The sequence below is a fragment of the Saccostrea cucullata genome, unplaced genomic scaffold (assembly GCF_032062105.1).
Source record: "Saccostrea cucullata isolate Sc308-1 unplaced genomic scaffold, CSIRO_AGI_Scuc_v1 ctg2338, whole genome shotgun sequence".
NCBI classification, from domain to species: Eukaryota; Metazoa; Mollusca; class Bivalvia; order Ostreida; family Ostreidae; genus Saccostrea; species Saccostrea cuccullata.
The window spans coordinates 110,881-134,200 of NW_026923342.1; the positions used below are offsets into that span (position 1 = coordinate 110,881).

The 23,320-nt window shown below is 33.7% G+C and overlaps 1 protein-coding gene across 2 annotated transcripts in view; it reads right to left on the minus strand.

The window, feature by feature from the left end:
- LOC134263777 (uncharacterized) overlaps nt 1–23,320 on the minus strand; it is a 71,829-nt gene that overhangs the window by 45,652 nt on the left and 2,857 nt on the right. For both annotated transcript variants that reach the window (XM_062746155.1, XM_062746154.1), the window contains exons 2-3: nt 22,764–22,827; nt 18,794–19,003 (exon numbers count right to left, since the gene is read on the minus strand). In XM_062746155.1, the coding sequence (XP_062602139.1) occupies nt 18,794–18,997 (204 nt within the window). In that variant the 5' untranslated portion in view covers nt 18,998–19,003; nt 22,764–22,827. The remainder of the gene's footprint in view (nt 1–18,793; nt 19,004–22,763; nt 22,828–23,320) is intronic.

Consider the following 23,320-nt stretch of genomic DNA (forward strand, 5'->3'; position numbering starts at 1 on the left):
ATATTCATTGAATAATTTTTTTATTTGCCAAAATATACATCAAAACATCTGAAGTGAACCGATTTCAAATTTACCTCTGCTCTTTATATGGAATGGTGACCCCAGGTCATACTGAATTGTAATCAACAAAGCAGAGATGTAAACAAACAGAGCCATGTGAATACAGAAACAAATTTATTAGCCACTTACTGCAGTGATATTCCATGTTGTATTGAATATATCCATGCCCAATCAATAATTAAACAAATATAATTAATAAATACTGAAAAAAGTTTGTTAATTCACATCAGTTGCATAATTTTAATATAGTTTTCATGTCCACTTGTGTCCCATGTACGGTCTCCCTGAAGGATTAGGATACAAGTTCCTCACTAGAGACAAAACACATTCGGGCATTATTTCTCGGAGTGTCCACACTGTATTGTCCGTCACATTGCCACCTTGATTTAGTTTTTCTGCTTTCTTGGCAATGTATCGCGGATGATTCCATGCATATCTTCTTGACATCATTGTCCAAAACTTTTTATATTTGGTTTTCCTGCGGAATTCCGGTCATGGGGTGGTGCGCCATTTCCAAGCCAGCTCTGTCTGTTTGTGGTCACACATGGATGGCAAAAACAATGTATGCATTCCTGGCCATTGACCTGTGGGATTACATCATCATCTCCATGTCCAGGATTACCATCCGCTGCTTGCTGCTCCTCATTCCGGCCAGGATTTTCACTTGTGCTGCAGACTATTATCTCTTGGTTTACAGCAGGTCTTATCTCTTCATCAGTATTTCCCTCTGACTAGTTATTGAAAACAACACAAGAATCAAAATCCCATTCACTATGTGAAAACAAAGCTTGGATGGAATTGAGTTCAACTTCTGTAAGATTTAAACAAACTTGTCTCCTTGTTTCAGACATAACACAAAAAATTAGCAAAACACGATGATAACTCCTTCACTGATATGGCTTCCAATGGAATGGTCAAGACAAAGAAAACTGACTGACCATTGAGAAGTCTTCCTGCCAAACTTCACAGCATGTGCTTTGGAAGAGTTGATATAAGTCAAGGGTATGGTGGCATCAAAATGTAGTGCATATTACTGTCCGCAAAGATTTTTTTCTAAACTTATTTATTGATAATTTAGATATTTTGTATACTACCGATTCTTATTAAAATGTTACGTCCGAATTGTTTATAACATTGTCTAGATCATGCAGTGACATGCACTGTTTTTATTACATTACCCTCTATCTTCTGAAGTGTTCTTGTCTTATGGTTAGAGATGCTGAGTAACAAAAAGGAGGCCACATTTTTGTGTCACAAAGCTACACACTTTTGTAAATATATTTTAAGTAAGCCATAAAAATAAATGTATACTTATTATAATATCAATAAAAATATGTAGAATAAAAAAGAAACACACAGTATGATGGCATGTTGTATAAATTCCTAATTTTATATTCAATTCTGACTACCCCATGGCACCCCATACTGACCAAAGTAGATCTTATACCACCTGCTGACTTTATAGACAATTTCCTTGTATATTTACTAAGTCTGTTATTACATGATAAGACGTAAGTAAAGATGGATGAACAAGCAACAAAGAGAATACGAGATGAGAATAGAGAACAGCAAGGGAGAAAGAAAAGAAGATCTGATGCTGGAGAAAAAAATGAAAGTTAGGAATGAAAGGCGAAAAGTCCAAGAAAACCCACTTGTTACAGGATGTATAAGATTTTACGTTAAATCTGAAGAAGAAAAAGTTTCTGTCTACAACGTTAACAAGATGGACAAAATAAAACTTTTTTTTGGCTGAAAGAGTGTCATCTGTAACAAATGAGCAGTTACTGAACAATGTATTTGACTTTTTCATCCAAATGCATGGATTAACAGATACTGCACCTCAACAGGAAAACCTTAACTTTCAACCGTATTTACCATGTGACCAAAAGGCAACAAATGAGGATATGTTTTTAACATCGTATTCTGCAATGAGAAATATTTGTTCTGGAATACAACATCATAGCCAAACTTGTCAGGAGTTTTTGGACATAAAGAAATTACAAAGGTTTGGTCATACCGCTAAGATGACATTTACCTGCAAGGAAAATCACTTGATTTCGGCAGATTCGTCACAACATTTGCCAGGTGGAATTTTTCTTGCAAACCTGAGAATGATGCATTCTGTCTATGCAACAGGATTACGGTATAGCCAGTATAAGCGACTCTGTGAGGCTGGCAATATAGGGACCATACCAGAAAGCGCATTTGAAGGCCAGCATGATCTTTATTGTTCTTTGACTAAAGAAATGGCCGAGGAGTCCGTAAGTGACGCAATTAATGAAGAAGTAGCAACAGAAATTCTAAAATCAGAAGAGAATGGGACTCAATATAATGGGATAAATATCATGACAGATGCCCGCTATGGTTGGAGAAGAAATGCAGCCCAGTCAGATGTTGTTGCAATAGGCCAAACCCACCATCGGGTTGTTGGACTGGAGGTTGTTACAAGGCAAGACGACCCTGTAAGTCAAAGACATGAGATGAAAGGAGTTGAACTTCTTTACAGCCATTTTGAAGAGAGGGGATGTTTCTGTCAATGTCCATGGTCACGACAGAAATGCAAGTGTGAACAAATTTTTGTCTGTAAATAAGCCATCTGTGACAAATGCAAACGATACATAGCATGCTAGTAAAATGTTAGAAAAGAAATAAAGAAAATTGCAAATGACCCATTAAAATACAGAGGTATTACATGGCGTCCAGATCTGTCAGATAAAGTTGCATCCATTAAAACACATACTTACTATGTCATGAAAAACTGCCAAGGATCATCAAAAAATTTGCGAGAATTGTTGGACAACATTGTTGAACATTATAAGAATAATCATGAAAATTGTTCCACAGAATCGAGATGTAGATGTGATCCCAACTACGAACCATCCAAACATGTTCTCAAGGATTCAGATGCAGAAAGAATTTTAAGAAATGAAATAAGAAAACTACGAATTTACAAAACTCCGAATGATTATGTGAATTGTATTGATACTAATTATGTGGAATCTTTTAATAATGCTCTTCTGATTTACCTAGCTGCAGAACTGTAGCTCTCCGAAAAAAATATTGATAGACCGGAGAGCTACATGCCACCCATTGAATAAACTGTATATTTATTGCGCACAAAAAAATGCGCTCGGTTCTTGATAAATTCTTCCAAATTCTTACCTCAACTGCAAAAAAGGGAAGATTCCAAAAAATTCCTCTCTCCTTTATCAATTACTCTCGTAGTTGACATCTGAACGAAGCATATTCGACCGAATTATCTTTGAAACCAAAATGGCAGTATAAATAAAAGATATGTTCGATGACTACAATATCAGGATCAGGAGGACTATTAACAACAATTATGAGGAATGTTTGGTTTTGGAAACAGCGAAAGAATGTGTTAGGAACATACGGTTAGTAATATTTTAAGATTGCAGTTTTAAAAACATGGGAAAATAAATCGAAAACCGAGCGCATTTTTTTGTGCGCAATAAATATACAGTTTTTTCAATGGGTGGCACTGTAGCTCTCCGGTCTATTAATATTTTTTTTTTCGGAGAGCTACAGATCTGCAGCTAGATTTACCATGATAAGCGTATAAAATTCGGTGATGAGGAGTACAAACGACGATCTCACATGGCTGTTCTAGACTGGAATGAGAATGTAAACCGGGAGTATACTTCGATAAGTAATTATGAGAATGCTAGACGACCAAGAGCTAGATCTGGACATAAAAATCTTGTGCCAAAAACTAATAAATTTACACTGATGCTGTGGGATAAAATTATCAGTTCACTCTACCGAGTGTGATAGTGTGTTTGCGTACCTGATTGCTAGTCCGATTCAAAATTAGGTTTTTAACTGTTACAAATCCATGGAGCAATCTTGTTAATACATTATATTGAATTATAATTTAAATGGTAAACATAATTAATTAATTGTTTTTTGCATGCATAATTTATTAGTAAACATTTTCACTGTTATATTTAATTAACTGAAAGCTAAATTAATAAATTATTTGTTAGTATTTATGCCTTTTCACTGGTAAACTGTAGAAGCAATGGTCAACAGATTATCAGATAAGCCATGTGCTTATCAGCTGATAAGGAAAAGTGATGCTAAATATATCCAGCTGCTCTGTGTTATCTAGATAAGCTCCTCCCATAGAAAATGCGGTAGTGACTACCGCTGCCCGGGGTTTAAACCCAGGCCTGGAGTATAAAAGGAAATGGGAGGAGCTAAATTTTGAAAATCACATATTCTCCTACATGTTCAGCTGAGCAGAGATGTTTTGAAAAGTAATCACATCTTATTATGTTGTATTGTCTCAAAATTTGGCACAGTAACACATTTCCTATCTAGCTATCCCTGTATGAAAAAATCTTCATTGAATAATTTTTTTATTTGCCAAAATATACATCAAAACATCTGAAGTGAACCGATTTCAAATTTACCTCTGCTCTTTATATGGAATGGTGACCCCAGGTCATACTGAATTGTAATCAACAAAGCAGAGATGTAAACAAACAGAGCCATGTGAATACAGAAACAAATTTATTAGCCACTTACTGCAGTGATATTCCATGTTGTATTGAATATATCCATGCCCAATCAATAATTAAACAAAAATAATTAATAAATACTGAAAAAAGTTTGTTAATTCACATCAGTTGCATAATTTTAATATAGTTTTCATGTCCACTTGTGTCCCATGTACGGTCTCCCTGAAGGATTAGGATACAAGTTCCTCACTAGAGACAAAACACATTCGGGCATTATTTCTCGGAGTGTCCACACTGTATTGTCCGTCACATTGCCACCTTGATTTAGTTTTTCTGCTTTCTTGGCAATGTATCGCGGATGATTCCATGCATATCTTCTTGACATCATTGTCCAAAACTTTTTATATTTGGTTTTCCTGCGGAATTCCGGTCATGGGGTGGTGCGCCATTTCCAAGCCAGCTCTGTCTGTTTGTGGTCACACATGGATGGCAAAAACAATGTATGCATTCCTGGCCATTGACCTGTGGGATTACATCATCATCTCCATGTCCAGGATTACCATCCGCTGCTTGCTGCTCCTCATTCCGGCCAGGATTTTCACTTGTGCTGCAGACTATTATCTCTTGGTTTACAGCAGGTCTTATCTCTTCATCAGTATTTCCCTCTGACTAGTTATTGAAAACAACACAAGAATCAAAATCCCATTCACTATGTGAAAACAAAGCTTGGATGGAATTGAGTTCAACTTCTGTAAGATTTAAACAAACTTGTCTCCTTGTTTCAGACATAACACAAAAAATTAGCAAAACACGATGATAACTCCTTCACTGATATGGCTTCCAATGGAATGGTCAAGACAAAGAAAACTGACTGACCATTGAGAAGTCTTCCTGCCAAACTTCACAGCATGTGCTTTGGAAGAGTTGATATAAGTCAAGGGTATGGTGGCATCAAAATGTAGTGCATATTACTGTCCGCAAAGATTTTTTTCTAAACTTATTTATTGATAATTTAGATATTTTGTATACTACCGATTCTTATTAAAATGTTACGTCCGAATTGTTTATAACATTGTCTAGATCATGCAGTGACATGCACTGTTTTTATTACATTACCCTCTATCTTCTGAAGTGTTCTTGTCTTATGGTTAGAGATGCTGAGTAACAAAAAGGAGGCCACATTTTTGTGTCACAAAGCTACACACTTTTGTAAATATATTTTAAGTAAGCCATAACAATAAATGTATACTTATTATAAATATCAATAAAAATATGTAGATTAAAAAAGGAACGCACAATATGATGGCATGTTGTATAAATTCCTAATTTTATATTCAATTCTGACTACCCCATCGCACCCCATACTGACCAAAGTAGATCTTATACCACCTGCTGACTTTATAGACAATTTCCTTGCATATTTACTAAGTCTGTTATTACATGATAAGAAGTAAGTAAAGATGGATGAACAAGCAACAAAGAGAATACGAGATGAGAATAGAGAACAGCAAGGGAGAAAGATCTGATGCTGGAGAAAAAATGAAAGTTAGGAATGAAAGGCGAAAAGTCCCAGAAAACCCACTTGTTACAGGATGTATAAGATTTTACGTGAAATCTGAAGAAGAAAAAGTTTCTGTCTACAACGTTAACAAGATGGACAAAATAAAACTTTTTTTTGGCTGAAAGAGTGTCATCTGTAACAAATGAGCAGTTACTGAACAATGTATTTGACTTTTTCATCCAAATGCATGGATTAACAGATACTGCACCGCAACAGGAAAACCTTAACTTTCAACCGTATTTACCATGTGACCAAAAGGCAACAAATGAGGATATGTTTTTAACATCGTATTCTGCAATGAGAAATATTTGTTCTGGAATACAACATCATAGCCAAACTTGTCAGGAGTTTTTGGACATAAAGAAATTACAAAGGTTTGGTCATACCGCTAAGGTGACATTTACCTGCAAGGAAAATCACTTGATTTCGGCAGATTCGTCACAACATTTGCCAGGTGGAATTTTTCTTGCAAACCTGAGAATGATGCATTCTGTCTATGCAACAGGATTACGGTATAGCCAGTATAAGCGACTCTGTGAGGCTGGCAATATAGGGACCATACCAGAAAGCGCATTTGAAGGCCAGCATGATCTTTATTGTTCTTTGACTAAAGAAATGGCCGAGGAGTCCGTAAGTGACGCAATTAATGAAGAAGTAGCAACAGAAATTCTAAAATCAGAAGAGAATGGGACTCAATATAATGGGATAAATATCATGACAGATGCCCGCTATGGTTGGAGAAGAAATGCAGCCCAGTCAGATGTTGTTGCAATAGGCCAAACCCACCATCGGGTTGTTGGACTGGAGGTTGTTACAAGGCAAGACGACCCTGTAAGTCAAAGACATGAGATGAAAGGAGTTGAACTTCTTTACAGCCATTTTGAAGAGAGGGATGTTTCTGTCAATGTCCATGGTCACGACAGAAATGCAAGTGTGAACAAATTTTTGTCTGTAAATAAGCCATCTGTGACAAATGCAAACGATACATGGCATGCTAGTAAGAATGTTAGCAAAGAAATGAAGAAAATTGCAAATGGCCCATTAAAATACAGAGGTATTACATGGCATCCAGATCTGTCAGATAAAGTTGCATCCATTAAAACACATACTTATTATGCCATGAAAAACTGCCAAGGATCATCAAAAAAAATTGCGAGAATTGTTGTACAACATTGTTGAACATTATAAGAATAATCATGAAAATTGTTCCACAGAATCGAGATGTAGATGTGATCCCAACTACGAACCATCCAAACATGTTCTCAAGGATTCAGATGCAGAAAGAATTTTAAGAAATGAAATAAGAAAACTACGAATTTACAAAACTCCGAATGATTATGTGAATTGTATTGATACTAATTATGTGGAATCTTTTAATAATGCTCTTCTGATTTACCTAGCTGCAGAACTGTAGCTCTCCGAAAAAAATATTGATAGACCGGAGAGCTACAGTGCCACCCATTGAATAAACTGTATATTTATTGCGCACAAAAAAATGCGCTCGGTTCTTGATAAATTCTTCCAAATTCTTACCTCAACTGCAAAAAAGGGAAGATTCCAAAAAATTCCTCTCTCCTTTATCAATTACTCTCGTAGTTGACATCTGAACGAAGCATATTCGACCGAATTATCTTTGAAACCAAAATGGCAGTATAAATAAAAGATATGTTCGATGACTACAATATCAGGATCAGGAGGACTATTAACAACAATTATGAGGAATGTTTGGTTTTGGAAACAGCGAAAGAATGTGTTAGGAACATACGGTTAGTAATATTTTAAGATTGCAGTTTTAAAAACATGGGAAAATAAATCGAAAACCGAGCGCATTTTTTTGTGCGCAATAAATATACAGTTTTTTCAATGGGTGGCACTGTAGCTCTCCGGTCTATTAATATTTTTTTTTTCGGAGAGCTACAGATCTGCAGCTAGATTTACCATGATAAGCGTATAAAATTCGGTGATGAGGAGTACAAACGACGATCTCACATGGCTGTTCTAGACTGGAATGAGAATGTAGACCGGGAGTATACTTCAATAAGTAATTATGAGGATGCTAGACGACCAAGAGCTAGATCTGGACATAAAAATCTTGTGCCAAAAACTAATAAATTTACACTGATGCTGTGGGATAAAATTATCAGTTCACTCTACCGAGTGTGATAGTGTGTTTGCGTACCTGATTGCTAGTCCGATTCAAAATTAGGTTTTTAACTGTTACAAATCCATGGAGCAATCTTGTTAATACATTATATTGAATTATAATTTAAATGGTAAACATAATTAATTAATTGTTTTTTGCATGCATAATTTATTAGTAAACATTTTCACTGTTATATTTAATTAACTGAAAGCTAAATTAATAAATTATTTGTTAGTATTTATGCCTTTTCACTGGTAAACTGTAGAAGCAATGGTCAACAGATTATCAGATAAGCCATGTGCTTATCAGCTGATAAGGAAAAGTGATGCTAAATATATCCAGCTGCTCTGTGTTATCTAGATAAGCTCCTCCCATAGAAAATGCGGTAGTGACTACCGCTGCCCGGGGTTTAATGAAAATGTACAGCAATAACAATAATGTTGCATACTCTGGCATCTGATCTTTCCAAAAAAAATCCACACAAAACAGCTGTATCGATGTCAAGCATGTCCACAATAATCCAATCAACACATAAATAGAACATAATAACATAGACACCTAGTCAGACTCATCACAAATTCCTCCTTTATTAAATCCCAATGCCAAGTTTCAGCTAGATCCGTCCAAACATAAAAATCAGTATCATTTAAGACAGTTCCCACTCAACAGACACCTTGGAGTGGTTTTTCTTTTTCTCTATACCTTTCTTAAGATTACATTTTATTAGTGCCCTTGTGGGTGTACCAGTCCAAATGCCAAGTTTCAGGAAGATTCATCTATACCTTGCCAAACTTCCATCAGTCTTAATTTGGGGACACTTTTAGTCTTATACTTCAGAAACAGTTGTGTCTTAGTGAGTTCCCCCCTTCAGCATCCCAAATATTTATCAATGTCTCAATAAGGGCAAGTTTATACTTCACAAAAATAAGGTGAAATACTAACCTCTCCTGGGACATCTTAATTTGATGTGTGCCCTGTTTATATTGTACAGTGTAATTCAAAAGGCAAGACATCAATCTCACTTGTCTGTGTATAGATTTTCTTGTCTTGTGGTACCAAGTGGACTGTGAGATTAATTGAAAACTGCAATTAGGAATTTGCCTCTTGGTTTATCACCTTTCATTGCCTCACAAGGGATAAGACCAACTTTGACTGACCTACAAGCATGTCTCAAGGTCATGAGCTTTAAATTGACTTCATGACCAATTGTTGATTTTAGAATATGATATTTGCCACAATAGAAATGATAATTTTTCATAGGAATATACAGGAAACAAAATGTGTTTGTGTGTCCCTGTATGGCAGCATATGACAAGGGCTGAAGTCTAATAAACTCCAAAGGTCAAGGTCAAAATTGTTGGTATAAAAAGGAAGGTGTTGTCAAAAGGTATACACAGGTGAAGTATGAAAGCCCTAGTTCTATCTGTTCAGTTATGACCAAGGTTAAAGTTTTCTTTTTTAAATTGGGTTAAACTCTCTCTAAGGTCAAGGTCAAAAAAGTCATAATATTTATGCCCAATGAAAGTTTTTATCACAGAGAATACACAAGTGAAGTATGGAAGACCTACTGCCAACTTTTCAAAAGTGATGGCCAATGAAGTTAGTGATGTTTTTGAAAAAAGAAGGTCAAGGAAAATAGGTCATTTAGTGGTACCCAAAAAAGAATATACCAGTCAAATATAAAAGCAATAGCCCCACCCACTCAAATGTACTCAGTATTGAGGGACATATAGAGGACCTGAACTTTAACCAAGGTTCTTATTTCAGGTTTTGATACCACCTTTATCATGCTTATTAAAGTCTCAATGGCAAGGAGTCCTCAGTATCCATAATTCTTGTCCCCCTAGCTACTCCTCAAAAATAAACTCTCTTAGAAATACATTTTATTGAAACTATAGTAGTATTTTTGAGAATAAATTAAATATCTATATATGTAATAGTTATGGGGATATTACACAATGCAAAAGGATTGATAAAATATATATATATATAACATATAAGTCACACGACTCAAGTGACATAAAAAGGCTAACTGTACTCACCATGAAAGGATTCAATATCATATAGTATCAAATGGAGTTCATTCTAACTGGTTAACCAAGCTATAAACTTGATACAGGTAAAAATGTACTTTTTATCATCCATTCTTTTATGAAATTACAGTATGTTCAGTGACACATGGTTATTAATTCTGACTTCAACTCATGAAATGAAATTATAGGCTCTTCAAAACAACAATTCATCTCGTCTACATGGGTTTGCATCTACATCATGCAAATTAAGACAATTTTTTTTATTCTTAGTTGTATATGAAACCTGTGGACCAAAATGCTCACCTGTCAGTAACATAATTGTAAAAAGTCAAAACAAATCTTCAAAACATTGACATTTACATGAAATTTTATTTCACCCATCAATGGCCGAATTTATACTTCTACACACCAGATATCTGAGTTACCATGTTAGCTATTAAGACACCAAACTGAAATACAGTAGACTTTGTTTCCGAAATGTGTTCTTTAATTTTCACTGTTTTTGATTGCTCCTGAAATAAATTAAATGATTTAAAATTTGTTTTCTTCTCTTACTTTTTGTAAGGAAGTTAACCTTGTCCCAAGCAGGCATCAAAGTTGCTATGCCTGAACGAACTTCAATGTTCACAAGTACTTCCAATAATCACTTTATAAATTCAAGATGCATATATACAGACTTTCATTAAACAATATGGAGCATCCCCTCACAAAGAGAATATGTATATAAATTAAGGCAGCACTCAACATCAATTCCTAAGCAAAAAACTAAATCACTTAATTCCTTTTCACAAAGTACATGCAGAATTAACTCACTCAAAAATAAACACACATTTTTGCATTACTATATCCGGCCCCCAATCTGTTGCGAGGGGATAATAAAGTTTGGGCACCAGAACAAAAATATTAACCTTGAGTCACATACTGATATCTATAAGAAATGATTTGGAAACAGACAGATGGACGAAGTAATTTGAATCCTATAGTTTTGTTTGTGGGAGTTATATTGATGCAAATCAAACATTATTCCTAAGGTGTGATAAAGTCATCATTCGTGCTGCTCTTTATCACAGAAATAGAATGCTAAAGAGGATAAAATTCTAGTAATAAATTGTTATCCTGGATTTCAAACTCCATAATATTCTAACAGAATTATATAGTTTTTACCACACTTAACTGCATGAATAGATTTAATTCAATTTACTAGTCATATTTCATGATAGAATTTTTTTTTAATTATACAGAGAAAAATTCCTTGTAATGGCTTTAATGTAAGCACTTTTTATCTCCTTATTCCCCTAAATTCCTCTTTGCAAACCAAACTAAGACATTAACCAGTGATTCAGACAGACTTATCCAATATCAATATGAAGTAATAGATTCAATTAATGTTAAACCATTTCTTTTACGATCGTTATTGGAGAAAATTATTACAACTTGGTAATTGCATTTATTAACATTCCTGACACTAAAAATGCATTCGATACAAGATAATTTCTACGACAGAATTTTTCAAAACATTGCAAGTTCATCGAATATGAATTTCTCAATAAATCAAGACCAAAAGATCAAGCTGCTCGCTTGCCTTTGCTCCAATTCCAATAAAAGGGGTCCAAAGTTCTTTTAAAGAAGATTTCTGCTCAACGCATACACATAAAATACATCAGGTTATAAGAATTGATTCCAGATCTTGCATTTCATGCCAAAATGAAGCCCTATAAAATTCATCTCTGTACTGTAAAGAAGATAATCCAGTTGGAACATATTCTTTGGGTACATTGTTTTTTATACTATGGAAGCTCTTTAAAATTCAATTAGGTTCAATTGAAAATAAATATACATTTAATGTAAATCAATCTTACATCCATTTCTGTAAAGATATTCAAGGATAGAGCAATTTAATGTGTACAACTATGCTGATCAAAGACTTTATGAGTATAGATTGAGATTATATTCTCTATATATTTTGAATTCTATCATACACTATAATGACTGATCCCTAGCTCTATTTCCTTAAGCTTGTAAAAATTCTGTGTAAATCTTTGAAATATCCTAGCTGTTAGTGGCTCCTCATGGCCATTCGATCACGACTTCAACATACCAGAAATTCTGGTATTCTATATATACACAATACAGATGCTTGCAATACTAGTTTTGACATATTCCATCAATTCAGGGGTGTGCAATTAGCATCGCCCGACGCCCGGGGCTACCACTTTTTGGGGTCGAACTAGTGATTTTCTGCATGGAGGTAGCCCGTTGGGCTAGTAAAAATTATAACTACACACGCAATACATGAAAAGCACAACCTGTATTTTCACTCGTTTTTGCTATCAAATTCCCAACCAGTGAAAATTTTTCTGAAAACATGCTCCTACTCTCAATAAATCTCCATAATCTTATCTGTTTTGCAGCACTACCTGACTTATTTACTTCCAAAAACGATCGTTTTTTCCTAATCCGAATTTCCTCTATTTTTTCGTTTATGGTAAATACATGCAGATATCTCATTAAATTATTTACGATCACTCAATCAACTGAAAGATAAGTGTTTTATGACTCACATAAAATATATTTATAGTGTATTTAATGATTTAAGATGAAAACAAAATGAATTAAATTTCATTCTAAATGAGCTAGTGCATTGTTCAGAAAAACGAAAGATAATTTTATATTTAAATTCATTTTAATCTTCTTTCATTATAATTTATACATGATTTAATTTCATAGTGAGAATTAAACTTTAATTTTAAAAAGAATGACCTCAGTACCCTGACTTTATCAACAATTAATTTCTTTTCAACGTATAGTTTTTTATTTTAATTTTTGCCCCTATATTTGGGCTAGTAACTTTTCACTTGGGGCTAGTAACTTTATAGATGCCACTAGTCCGTGGGCTAGTTATTGATTTTTCTAATTGCACACCCCTGCAATTTTTACTTTATGACAAGAAGATATTTGAAAGATCTTTCATACACCTATACAAATGCATACAAACTTTCATCCCCCCTCCCATCCACCCATTGTTGCCCAAGAAAAGTTGTCTAATCTGTACACTCCCTGTTCCATAGAAATCGGCCAGATATGAAAAAATTCCGGATAAAACATTCTAAACAAATGAATTCACTGAAAATTACTTAAAGTTATAACTTCGAATTAGACAAGATTTCAGAATACACAACAACCAGATTAGACAAGTTTCACTGTACTTTTAGGGACTGCATGGGGTCATGGCCATAAAAATAGGGATAATTAAGGAGGCTCATTACACCACTTTTTGAAGACGTACTACACAAAAAAATAAACCTCCATTGTTTCGACCGTTTTCCTCTCAGGACGAATTGTACAGGTATCTCTATAATATGACCCTGACCTTTAAAACATCTTAAAAATAGGAGAAACATGCGGTGTTAAATAAACAGTGAAAACAAAGTCATGGATTCATTATGCATAAACCAAGAAGGGTTGCTTTTATACAGAAACAAAAGAAAAACAGCCAAATCTTTGCCAAACAAGTAATGTGCAATTTCATAGTGAAGCAATTGAGCTCTATCAATCAATGACAAGTTTGTATGGAGGAAATTAGACTTAAAATCTACAATGTTGTTGAAATTAAAAATGTTATTTACTTGCACTATTAACTGTTTTGGTGTTAATTTATATATCTGCTTTATTGATTTAAACATATACTCTGGAAGTTTAAAGCTCTGTTCTGAATTTTAGATGTAATGTTTAAACATTCCTTTAAAGTAATATACGCCATATGGATGCCGATTTGTATGTGAAACAAAATGATTAAATGATTTGAAACACATAAAGTGTAATGAAAAAATAATATTTCCACAAAATTTAACTATAAAACTCGTTCTAATAACAGAACAATAAAGCAATATCTGCAATCAAGAATTCAGTCTTTTCATGAATATTGATAAAGGAAGTGCGTAAACAGTAGGTCTAAATATAGACACGTATGTCCACGGGAAATTATAGACAACGAGGCACGTTGCATTTTGACGATTATTAATAAAAGGTTAATATGCGTCATAACAGAGTATAGATGGTTGATACTGATTACATTTAAAGATAAGTTATATTAATAGTAACACGCCATCCATGTCAAAAGTGAGTTGTATCTCAAAGGGCTTACCTCGTTTTCTTGACGCCGTGTTTGTTTATCAATCTAAAAGTGGCGACGGCGTCACGTGGTGGATTTACTTAAAAATAGACATTATTCTCCTTGCAGGATAATAAATAATTATAATTTGATAACTTTATAACGAATTTTATTTAAATGGTGTAATTTACAGCATTTTCCTAACTTTTATTGGTAAACAAAATATATAAATTTCCAGCCGTATTTTAAAATGGCGCACGTTATAGCGTATATTACTTTAAGTGTTTTGAGTCTTGAGTAATTAGGAAAGATAACTCTTGATAGTGGACTTTTTATACCAAATATTTTATAAACTGGAATTTTCATTTCGTTAAAACATTCTTCATTCAATTTTTCACATTCAATTCATTAAAACACATTCCTTGTTTCTTCAGAACTCATTCTCTTAATATATTTTATGCACAGATTAAAAAGATATTGGCATTTATTGTTTTTTTAGGAGAAAACTATTTTTTCTAATAAAATTAATATTAGGTATTATGAGGTATTTTCATTGTATGTATTTGTCTAGAGAAGATGTCCATCATTTGACACTAAAAGTTCTGAAATTCTGATAAAAATAAACTTGCAATAAAACATTTAACTAAAATTAGAAACAAGAGGCCCACGGGCCACATCGCTCACTTGAGAAGCTTTGACCATTCTGTTCTTTACCAGATTTCACCCTTGTTATACATAATGCATCCCCACCCTACCCCACTGATCATAATTTAGACATTTTGAAATCTACACTACCCCATGATCCTTCCATGGGCACATATGTTTCAGCTTTTTTGGCCCAGTGGTTCCTGAGAAGAAGATTTTCAAAGATTTTTCCTATATATTTCTATGTAAATCTTTGATTCCCTATAATGGCCCCGCCCTTCCCCCGGGGGTCATGATTCCTACAATTTATTATTTACACTACCCCAGAATGCTTCCACATAAGCTTCACTTTTTCTGGCCCAGTGGTTCTTGAGAAGAAAATTTTCAAAGATTTTTCCTCTATATTTCTATATAAAACTTTTGATTCCCCATTGTGGCCCCGCCCTTCCCCCGGGTGTCATTATTTGAACAATTTAGAATCTACATTATACCAGGATGCTTCCACATAAGTTTCAGCTTTTCTGGCCCAGTGGTTCTTGAGAAGAAGATTTTCAAAGATTTTTCCTATATATTTCTATGTAAAACTTTGATACACCATTGTGGCCCCGCCCTTTCACTGGGGGTCATGATTTGAACAATTTAGAATCTACACTATACCAGGATGCTTCCACATAAGTTTCAGCTTTTCTGGCCCAGTGGTTCTTGAGAAGAAGATTTTCAAAGATTTTTCCTATATATTTCTATATAAAACTTTGATTCCCCATTGTGGCCCCACCCATCCCCCGGGGGTCATTATTTGAATTATTTAGAATCTACATTATACCAGGATGCTTCCACATAAGTTTCAGCTTTTCTGGCCCAGTGGTTCTTGAGAAGAAGATTTTCAAAGATTTTTCCTCTATATTTCTATGTAAAACTTTGATTCCCCATTGTGGCCCTGCCCTTCCCCCAGGGGTCATGATTTGAACAATTTAGAATCAACACTATACCAGGATGCTTCCATATAAGTTTCAGCTTTTCTGGCCCAGTGGTTCTTGAGAAGAAGATTTTCAAAGATTTTTCCTATATATTTCTATATAAAACTTTGATTCCCCATTGTGGCCCCGCCCTTCCCTTGGGGGTCATGATTTGAACAATTTAGAATCTACACTACCCCAGGATGCTTCCACATAAGTTTCAGCTTTACTGGCCCAGTGGTTGTTGAGAAGAAGATTTTTTAATGACCCCACCCTATTTTTGTCTTTTCTTGATTATCTCCCCTTGCGAGGGGATATGTCCCTTCATTTTAACAATTTAAATTCCCCTTTTACCCAAGGATGCTTTGTACCAAGTTTGGTCAAAATTGGCCCAGTGGTTCTTGAGAAGAAGTCGAAAATGTGAAAAGTTTACAGACGCACAGACAGACGGACAGACGGACGGACAGCTAGACGGACGGACGACGGACAAAATGTGATCAGAAAAGCTCACTTGAGCCTTCGGCTCAGGTGAGCCAAAAAGTTTTAAAATTCTCTAATAAATATTTATGATATCAATACCTCCATTCGGATATTTGACATCTACGTATATGTGATGCTGTAATGAAATCTAAAATAAACTGTGGATGTAATGAACCACCTTAACACCATTTTAGGGAATTTGGGGAAAATCCTTTTAAATCAAACTATTTCTTTATATGAACTTAGCTTTTTGGTGTTTGTTTTCTATTTTGAAATACAGAAGAATACAAGTATAATATAGCAAGTCTATATTTTTTTTAATTTGAGGAGAAATGACTATTGGGAAAATTATCACATTAAATGGGGAAAATGCAAACTTTTTTCCCGAGTTGCAGGTAAAGGGTCTTTGAACAGCCCCATTAGACTAGTATAAAACTCAAGAGCTGTGGTCCCTTTTTGCACTTTTTAGTAATGCTAACGGTTTTTCTCTGTCATTTGAACTTTTTGTTGGTGACCTCATGTTGACAATTATACCTTGACTGAATATCTCCACCTACACCTGACAACTTTTAATTATTTAGTCATTTTGAACTGGTACACTAACAGTACCATATTTCTGTTTTGTCCATTATTAATATTTATTTTACCTTCACTGATTTTTCACTACATAAAAGTAAACTGATATATTTTGCTCATTTCTTGAAAAATAAACGTAAAAAAACTGATTAATTCCCTCCAAAAAGGTGTGTCAGTTTGATGAACTGATACACACCTATTCGGAACACCCTGTGATTCCTTTTAATCTTCTGAAAAGTACAGACTGAGATGTTCCAAAGCCTCAGGAAATAGGCTTGCTAGAGGGGAAATGAAATCTTGCCGACTCCCTCAATGATATACTTTATTTGTATAATAGCGACCTGAGTATAATTATGTAATTCGGTATCTATGGGTCCTTTGTGTAAATCATTTGCATTGCGAAAGCATTAATAGGACATAAAAGCTCATCCCAGGAAAGTAATATTCAGATAAATACAGAAATTACATAATATAGCAAAAGCTTTGTAATATACACTTTACTCTGGTAACCTGAGTAATTTAGTGACTATATGTCACCTATTCACCAATTACTGTACTAACTCAGAAAGTGCAAAATTTTGAATTTTGTTTTAAAAAGAAACACCACAGTAAAACATGCTTAGAGCGAACACTTTTATACAGAATTGACACTTATGGCAAAGTGTTTTTTTCAGTCCTCATGGTTTTTAAACATATTGTAAAAATAATAGATACATGAATTATGTTTATATTATGAAGCAAAATTGCCTGAACCTGGCACTATGTCATATCAGTATTAATGTAGTTGGCGATTCTGTATTTTTTAAAATATTTGATTCAATTTGATTGATTGATTGCATGTTGTCTAATGTCCCTCTTGAGAATATTTCACTCATATGAAGAGGCCACCATTTGCAAACGGAGAGCTGCAAATTTTGTTCTTTATATATACTTGGCACTTATGGCCATTAAACAGTGAGGGATCTTTTGTGTCAGCACCTACTGTGACACCAGACCTTGATATATATGATCTTATCCAAAGGACTGGTCTCCACGTCCCACAGTGGAATTCAAACCCATGACCTAAGGATCAACTCCCTACTTGGTGACTCTAGAGCAGACGCTAAAACTACTGCTCCATGTGGGCAACTGATTCAAGTTTGAATAGTGGCATCTGAATTTTGAAATTCAACTTGATGATTATTGATTCTAAAATGTTTTGGATAGCTGCAGAACTTGAAATTTTCGTCATATGTAGAGTATAAGTAACCTAAGACTTCCATTTAATCACCAATATGACAGTAACCATTTAGTGATCAAGTTTGAAATTAAAGTCATCATGCAGGACTAGTCTAGTGAAAAACATGCAAGTCAAAGACATCCTCACAAGGAATTCTCAGTCTGATGCATTGTAATCCAACGTCAAATATAAATGAATGAGCACAATCAAAATAATTTTGTAAAACCTTGTACGATTCCTCCTACTCAGAAGAGTATCACTTTTTAAATTTTCAAACATCTTACTAAAATTTTATTTAAGACCTACCAATAACAACAGACATGCAAAAAAAGATGACAGCACAATTTTCTTTAAAAATAATAAAATTGCAGTCTTAAGCATTTAAAGCAAAATTGAAATGCTCATTCTTGATGATTTTTTATACCTGTCCTGACTTACAGGTGAAACAAGTATAGAAATTCCCTAGTTATGAACAGAATTTTCTATATTACATAAAAATTTATATAAATCAGAAAAAAAAAATACCTGAGGTGAATGAATTTCACTTGGACTGAAATTGACAGTGCAGGCAATTAAGGTGGCAGGTTCCTTTTTCCTATCAGCCAGAGCAGAGGTGATGTTGGACGGTCTGTTCCTTTTGGCGTCGTCCATTTTAAATCCCAATAAATCGTCCATACCCGGTCCCCTACCGCAAACGCCAGCCGCTCCGCTCCTCATAGAAAGCCTCATTATACACTACAGAAACAACCAACATCGTGTCATTAGGCTCACAGCAACTCCTCATAATTAACCTTGATGCAACGATGAAAATTGACAATCATTAAAAGGCTATCTGACTCAATATTAATTCTAATCACAAAAGGGCAAAGAAAATCCTTGAAAGACATCGACGGCACTTCTGAATACAGCCAATCAACAGCATATCAGAATACAGCGAACATTTTTCATCGCCTTGATATTTTTTTTTTCCAAAATTTTATCTTCTTGTTTGAAGCTCACCTGAGAAATGAGTTAAATATAATCAATATTGGCCTTATGTATACTAACTATCCACAGATAATTCCGATTTTATTACTATATACAAGCACTATATATTAACATACGAAAAGCTATTTTAATATCAGCTTTATGACAGTTTATTTGGTTAAAAAAAATGTGCTAGTTACATAATTCTAATTCAAAGTCACCAGCCTTTATAAAACATTATAAAGTATGAAATATTGACTCAATAACTTGCATATTGGTGATTATAGACTTAAAGTCCAATGGATTTGTTTTTCGCAAGCTGGTTTATTTGAATATATTAAAATGTCCATGCAGGCATATCATTTATTTATCTAAATCATTTTTTAAATGAGCAAAATTCATTAAGATTTTTATTTTGTTTGATATATAACTGAATTTCTCTCCTCCCTTTTTTAAGGTAAGTACATGTTTTGAAGAAATGTGAAATTTTATGTATAGCTGTCATCAAGTCCTTTCATGGACTTTAAATTTCGGGATTGAACTCTTACACTATCAGGCTGGAGATTTTTGGCTTTTACACCATTTTTCTTATTGAAAAATGACTTCCAACTTGAAAGCAAGGAGTGTAACTCCTTTCTGAAACTCCTTTTTTAATAAATAATTGAAATTTCTAAATCACACTATGACATCTAATTTCTGGTTTTTTGCTTGTGCTTGTATATACAGTTGAACCTCTATCGGTATCTCGAACACTGATACGTCAAATAGCATAGATATGTTGAAGTCATTTTGAAGTCTCAACTACTTATTCCTTAAGTATATTTTACTTTGGATATCTCATACCCTCGGTTATCCCGAAGTTTTTTCTCAGTCCCTTTGAGATAAAGAGATTTGATTGTACTTTAATTTAGAATTGGAAATTCATTTCTTTGGAAATCATTACTTAGAAAACAGAAAGAATTGTTCATGATTTTGGTTTTAGACATCAGTTCACAAATTATTTTGTTAAAAAAAATGTTTTAAAATCTGTGCTGTAAAAAAAAGGGAGGGTTGTATTCTAGATCTCTGAATCATCACTCGATCAACAATGTTTGAATTACAAAATATATTTATATAGTTTTCCTATATTTTCGCTGATAATTTATCATATGTCCTCTTACGATCAAAAACAAGAAAAGAAATTACTTTGATATATAATAAAAATTCATCAAATGAAATACATAAAAATCAAAAGCTTATACAAACCAATTTCATACAGAAATTTTTTTTTTTGACATATTCATTTTTCTGATAAATCTAATTGCAAATCGACGAAGCAGCTGGTTGTCTAAGTCCATGCCGATTTCTTTGGTAAGTTATTGTTTGCTAAGTCCTTAATACTTTCAGACCATTTTGCAAGACCTCTGGAATTTCCATTGATTCTTGTCTTGCAAAAAGCTGAAAAAGGTCAGTGCAGCAGATTTATGATGTCTTTGATGACAAGCAAAAAAATTGTTGAAAAAAAAAATCAATGGCGCCTTATCTTATTTTACTGGACAAAGTGCACTACACAATTCTTCTCTAAATGCGACATTCAGCAATAAGAGAGCATATAAAACGAAACAGAGTTAATTAATATCCATAAATAGTGCTTCATTACTGAGACTATACAGCTTTCTTTCACCTTATGCTGAACAGTCAATTAATATGAAAACTGCAGGTATACAGAGTTAACAGACACATCTGAAGTTTACTGCAACTAGCTATGATATTCTATGATAAATTTCTTCATAAGAACATGAAAACATTAATATGAAATTTTGTGGCATGACATATGATCAACAATGCTGTTCATTTACCGTATAAGCAGAATTTTTATTGCAGATTTAATTTTAACACTATTAGTGAGGGTGCTGAGATCACTGAAATAAAACATCACTATGAATTAGTTGTGTTTTATTCATAATTGCTTATTTAGTGAGCATCTTAAAATCACTAAAATTACTTCTCGCTTAAAAGAAAATACCACTTTTTAAGGAGAAATTGCTAAATTTGCATCTCGCTAAAATTTCTATTTATACAGTATCTTTTTTAAAATAATTTGGTTTGAAAAGCCATATCACGCTGACTAGACATGCAGGCTCTGATCAACAGCTTTTCATCTCGTTCTGTGCTTGTCACAGGATGTTATACCAGTAACGGCTCTTCAGATTAAGTAACTATCATAATGATAAATTTTTAATGGATCACCTCTTCTATTATTTGCTAAATTTAACTAGACATCATTGAGATGGTGACCAAAACTTTTTAGCAAATGACCCTAAGAAGAAAGATGACCTTTAATCCCAGGGCACTTTTGTTGATGTTTAAGCCAAATGGAGCTAAAGGAAGAAAAAATGCCCAAGAAACAAATTTTACATATGCAATCTTTTCATGTGATCAGAAAAGTTCACACTTGAGATTCATTTCAGGTGAGCTTATTAAAAAAATTAAAATTGAAATAAAAGGGCATACAATATTTTAAAAGTGGGCTATATTAATGTATATTTTCATGGGAAGGGCAGCAAAAGGGGAAACAAATAATGCATTAATTTTTTAACTTCACTTTTATTTAAAAGGTACAAAATGTGTTTGTGTAATAGACATACTGTAAATTCTTCACTTTTGGCGAGTACTTATTATTGTCAGATGGCTCTTTCAGGTCAAATCACAAGAATAATTATTCGCCAATGAATGGTTGATTAAGAGAATTTACATACTGTAGATTCCTTATTTTTTGCGAGTACTTACTATCATGAAATGGATCTTGAACATCAAATCACAGGAATAATTATTCGCAAATGGACGGTTGATCAAGGGAATTAACATGGATTTTAGCAACTTTGGAATTAAAAGTGAGTACAGTAAGACTCGGTTATAATGAATTCACTGGGACCTATTGAACTACTTCCCTATATATATCCATGATTTGTTGTATCCGTATAAGGAATAAGTTAAATTTATATACTTGGGGAGAAAAATAAATTCCCTTTATCCGTGAAATCACTACATACGTGTTCGTACTAAACGAGTTTCACTGTAGTTTTATTTCGCAAGCTATGCTTCTTGCAAAATTACGCAATAACAAATCCCTCCCATTTCATTAGGAATTTAAGTAGATTTTAGCACCATAAAAAATAAAAGCAAATAATTTTATTTCGCAAGTGATGCTTCTTGCGAAATTAAACAAAAAAAATCCTCATGACATTGTATAAATAGGAATCTGCAGAAGCTTATATGTGACAAAGAAAATTCAAGGTAGTTAAATTTGAACTTTGTGCTAAAGGACATTTTCCCTCATAAAAGACCTTCACCTTCATTTAATTATAATGATTTTCCACCTCGATAGTTCAAAAGTTAGTGAAAGGTTCAAGATGAAGACAGTCACAGACTTTGATCAATATACTGTGTTGCTTTCATCATTGATTCAGAGAACATAAAGACAATCAAAAATTGATCTTCAAATGTACATAGTCTAGAATTAACTACAACTACATAAAAATCTACTTACATTGCATTCCTTTCCTAGGTACCATTTAAATAAACCCTTTCTTCATGGATGCCTAGGTCACAATCTGAAACAATTTCAGGAGATTATATTTTATGAATCTCTTCCAATTCCATCAATATTTAAAAATTAATTCAAGGAACATTAGCAAATTTACAAAAATTTTATCTTAATGAAAAATTCCTCTTATTACATTACTTAAGAGCATTATCACAAAAGACCTCATGTAGTTCTAAACAGCACGGATCAATTAACAAATGTATTAAGTTTTTGCTTTTAATTAAGTGAATAAATGCAAGTATTGCATGATCATGAAGATGTATTGCATTTCATCAAAGGTAAAAAGAGAGGGTTAATCAGTGCAATAATGTCTGTAATGATCTTTCCATCGTGAACTAATTGCCATAAACCATTGAAATCAACATTTAAGATATGCAACGCATTGTACTTGACAAATCCATTCCGCAGAGCAATCAAGTAATTCTAAACAAATTAAGACGGCAGAAAATCAATTGAGATGAGATTCCAGTCTATTGCATAAACTCGCAAATGTACAGCCA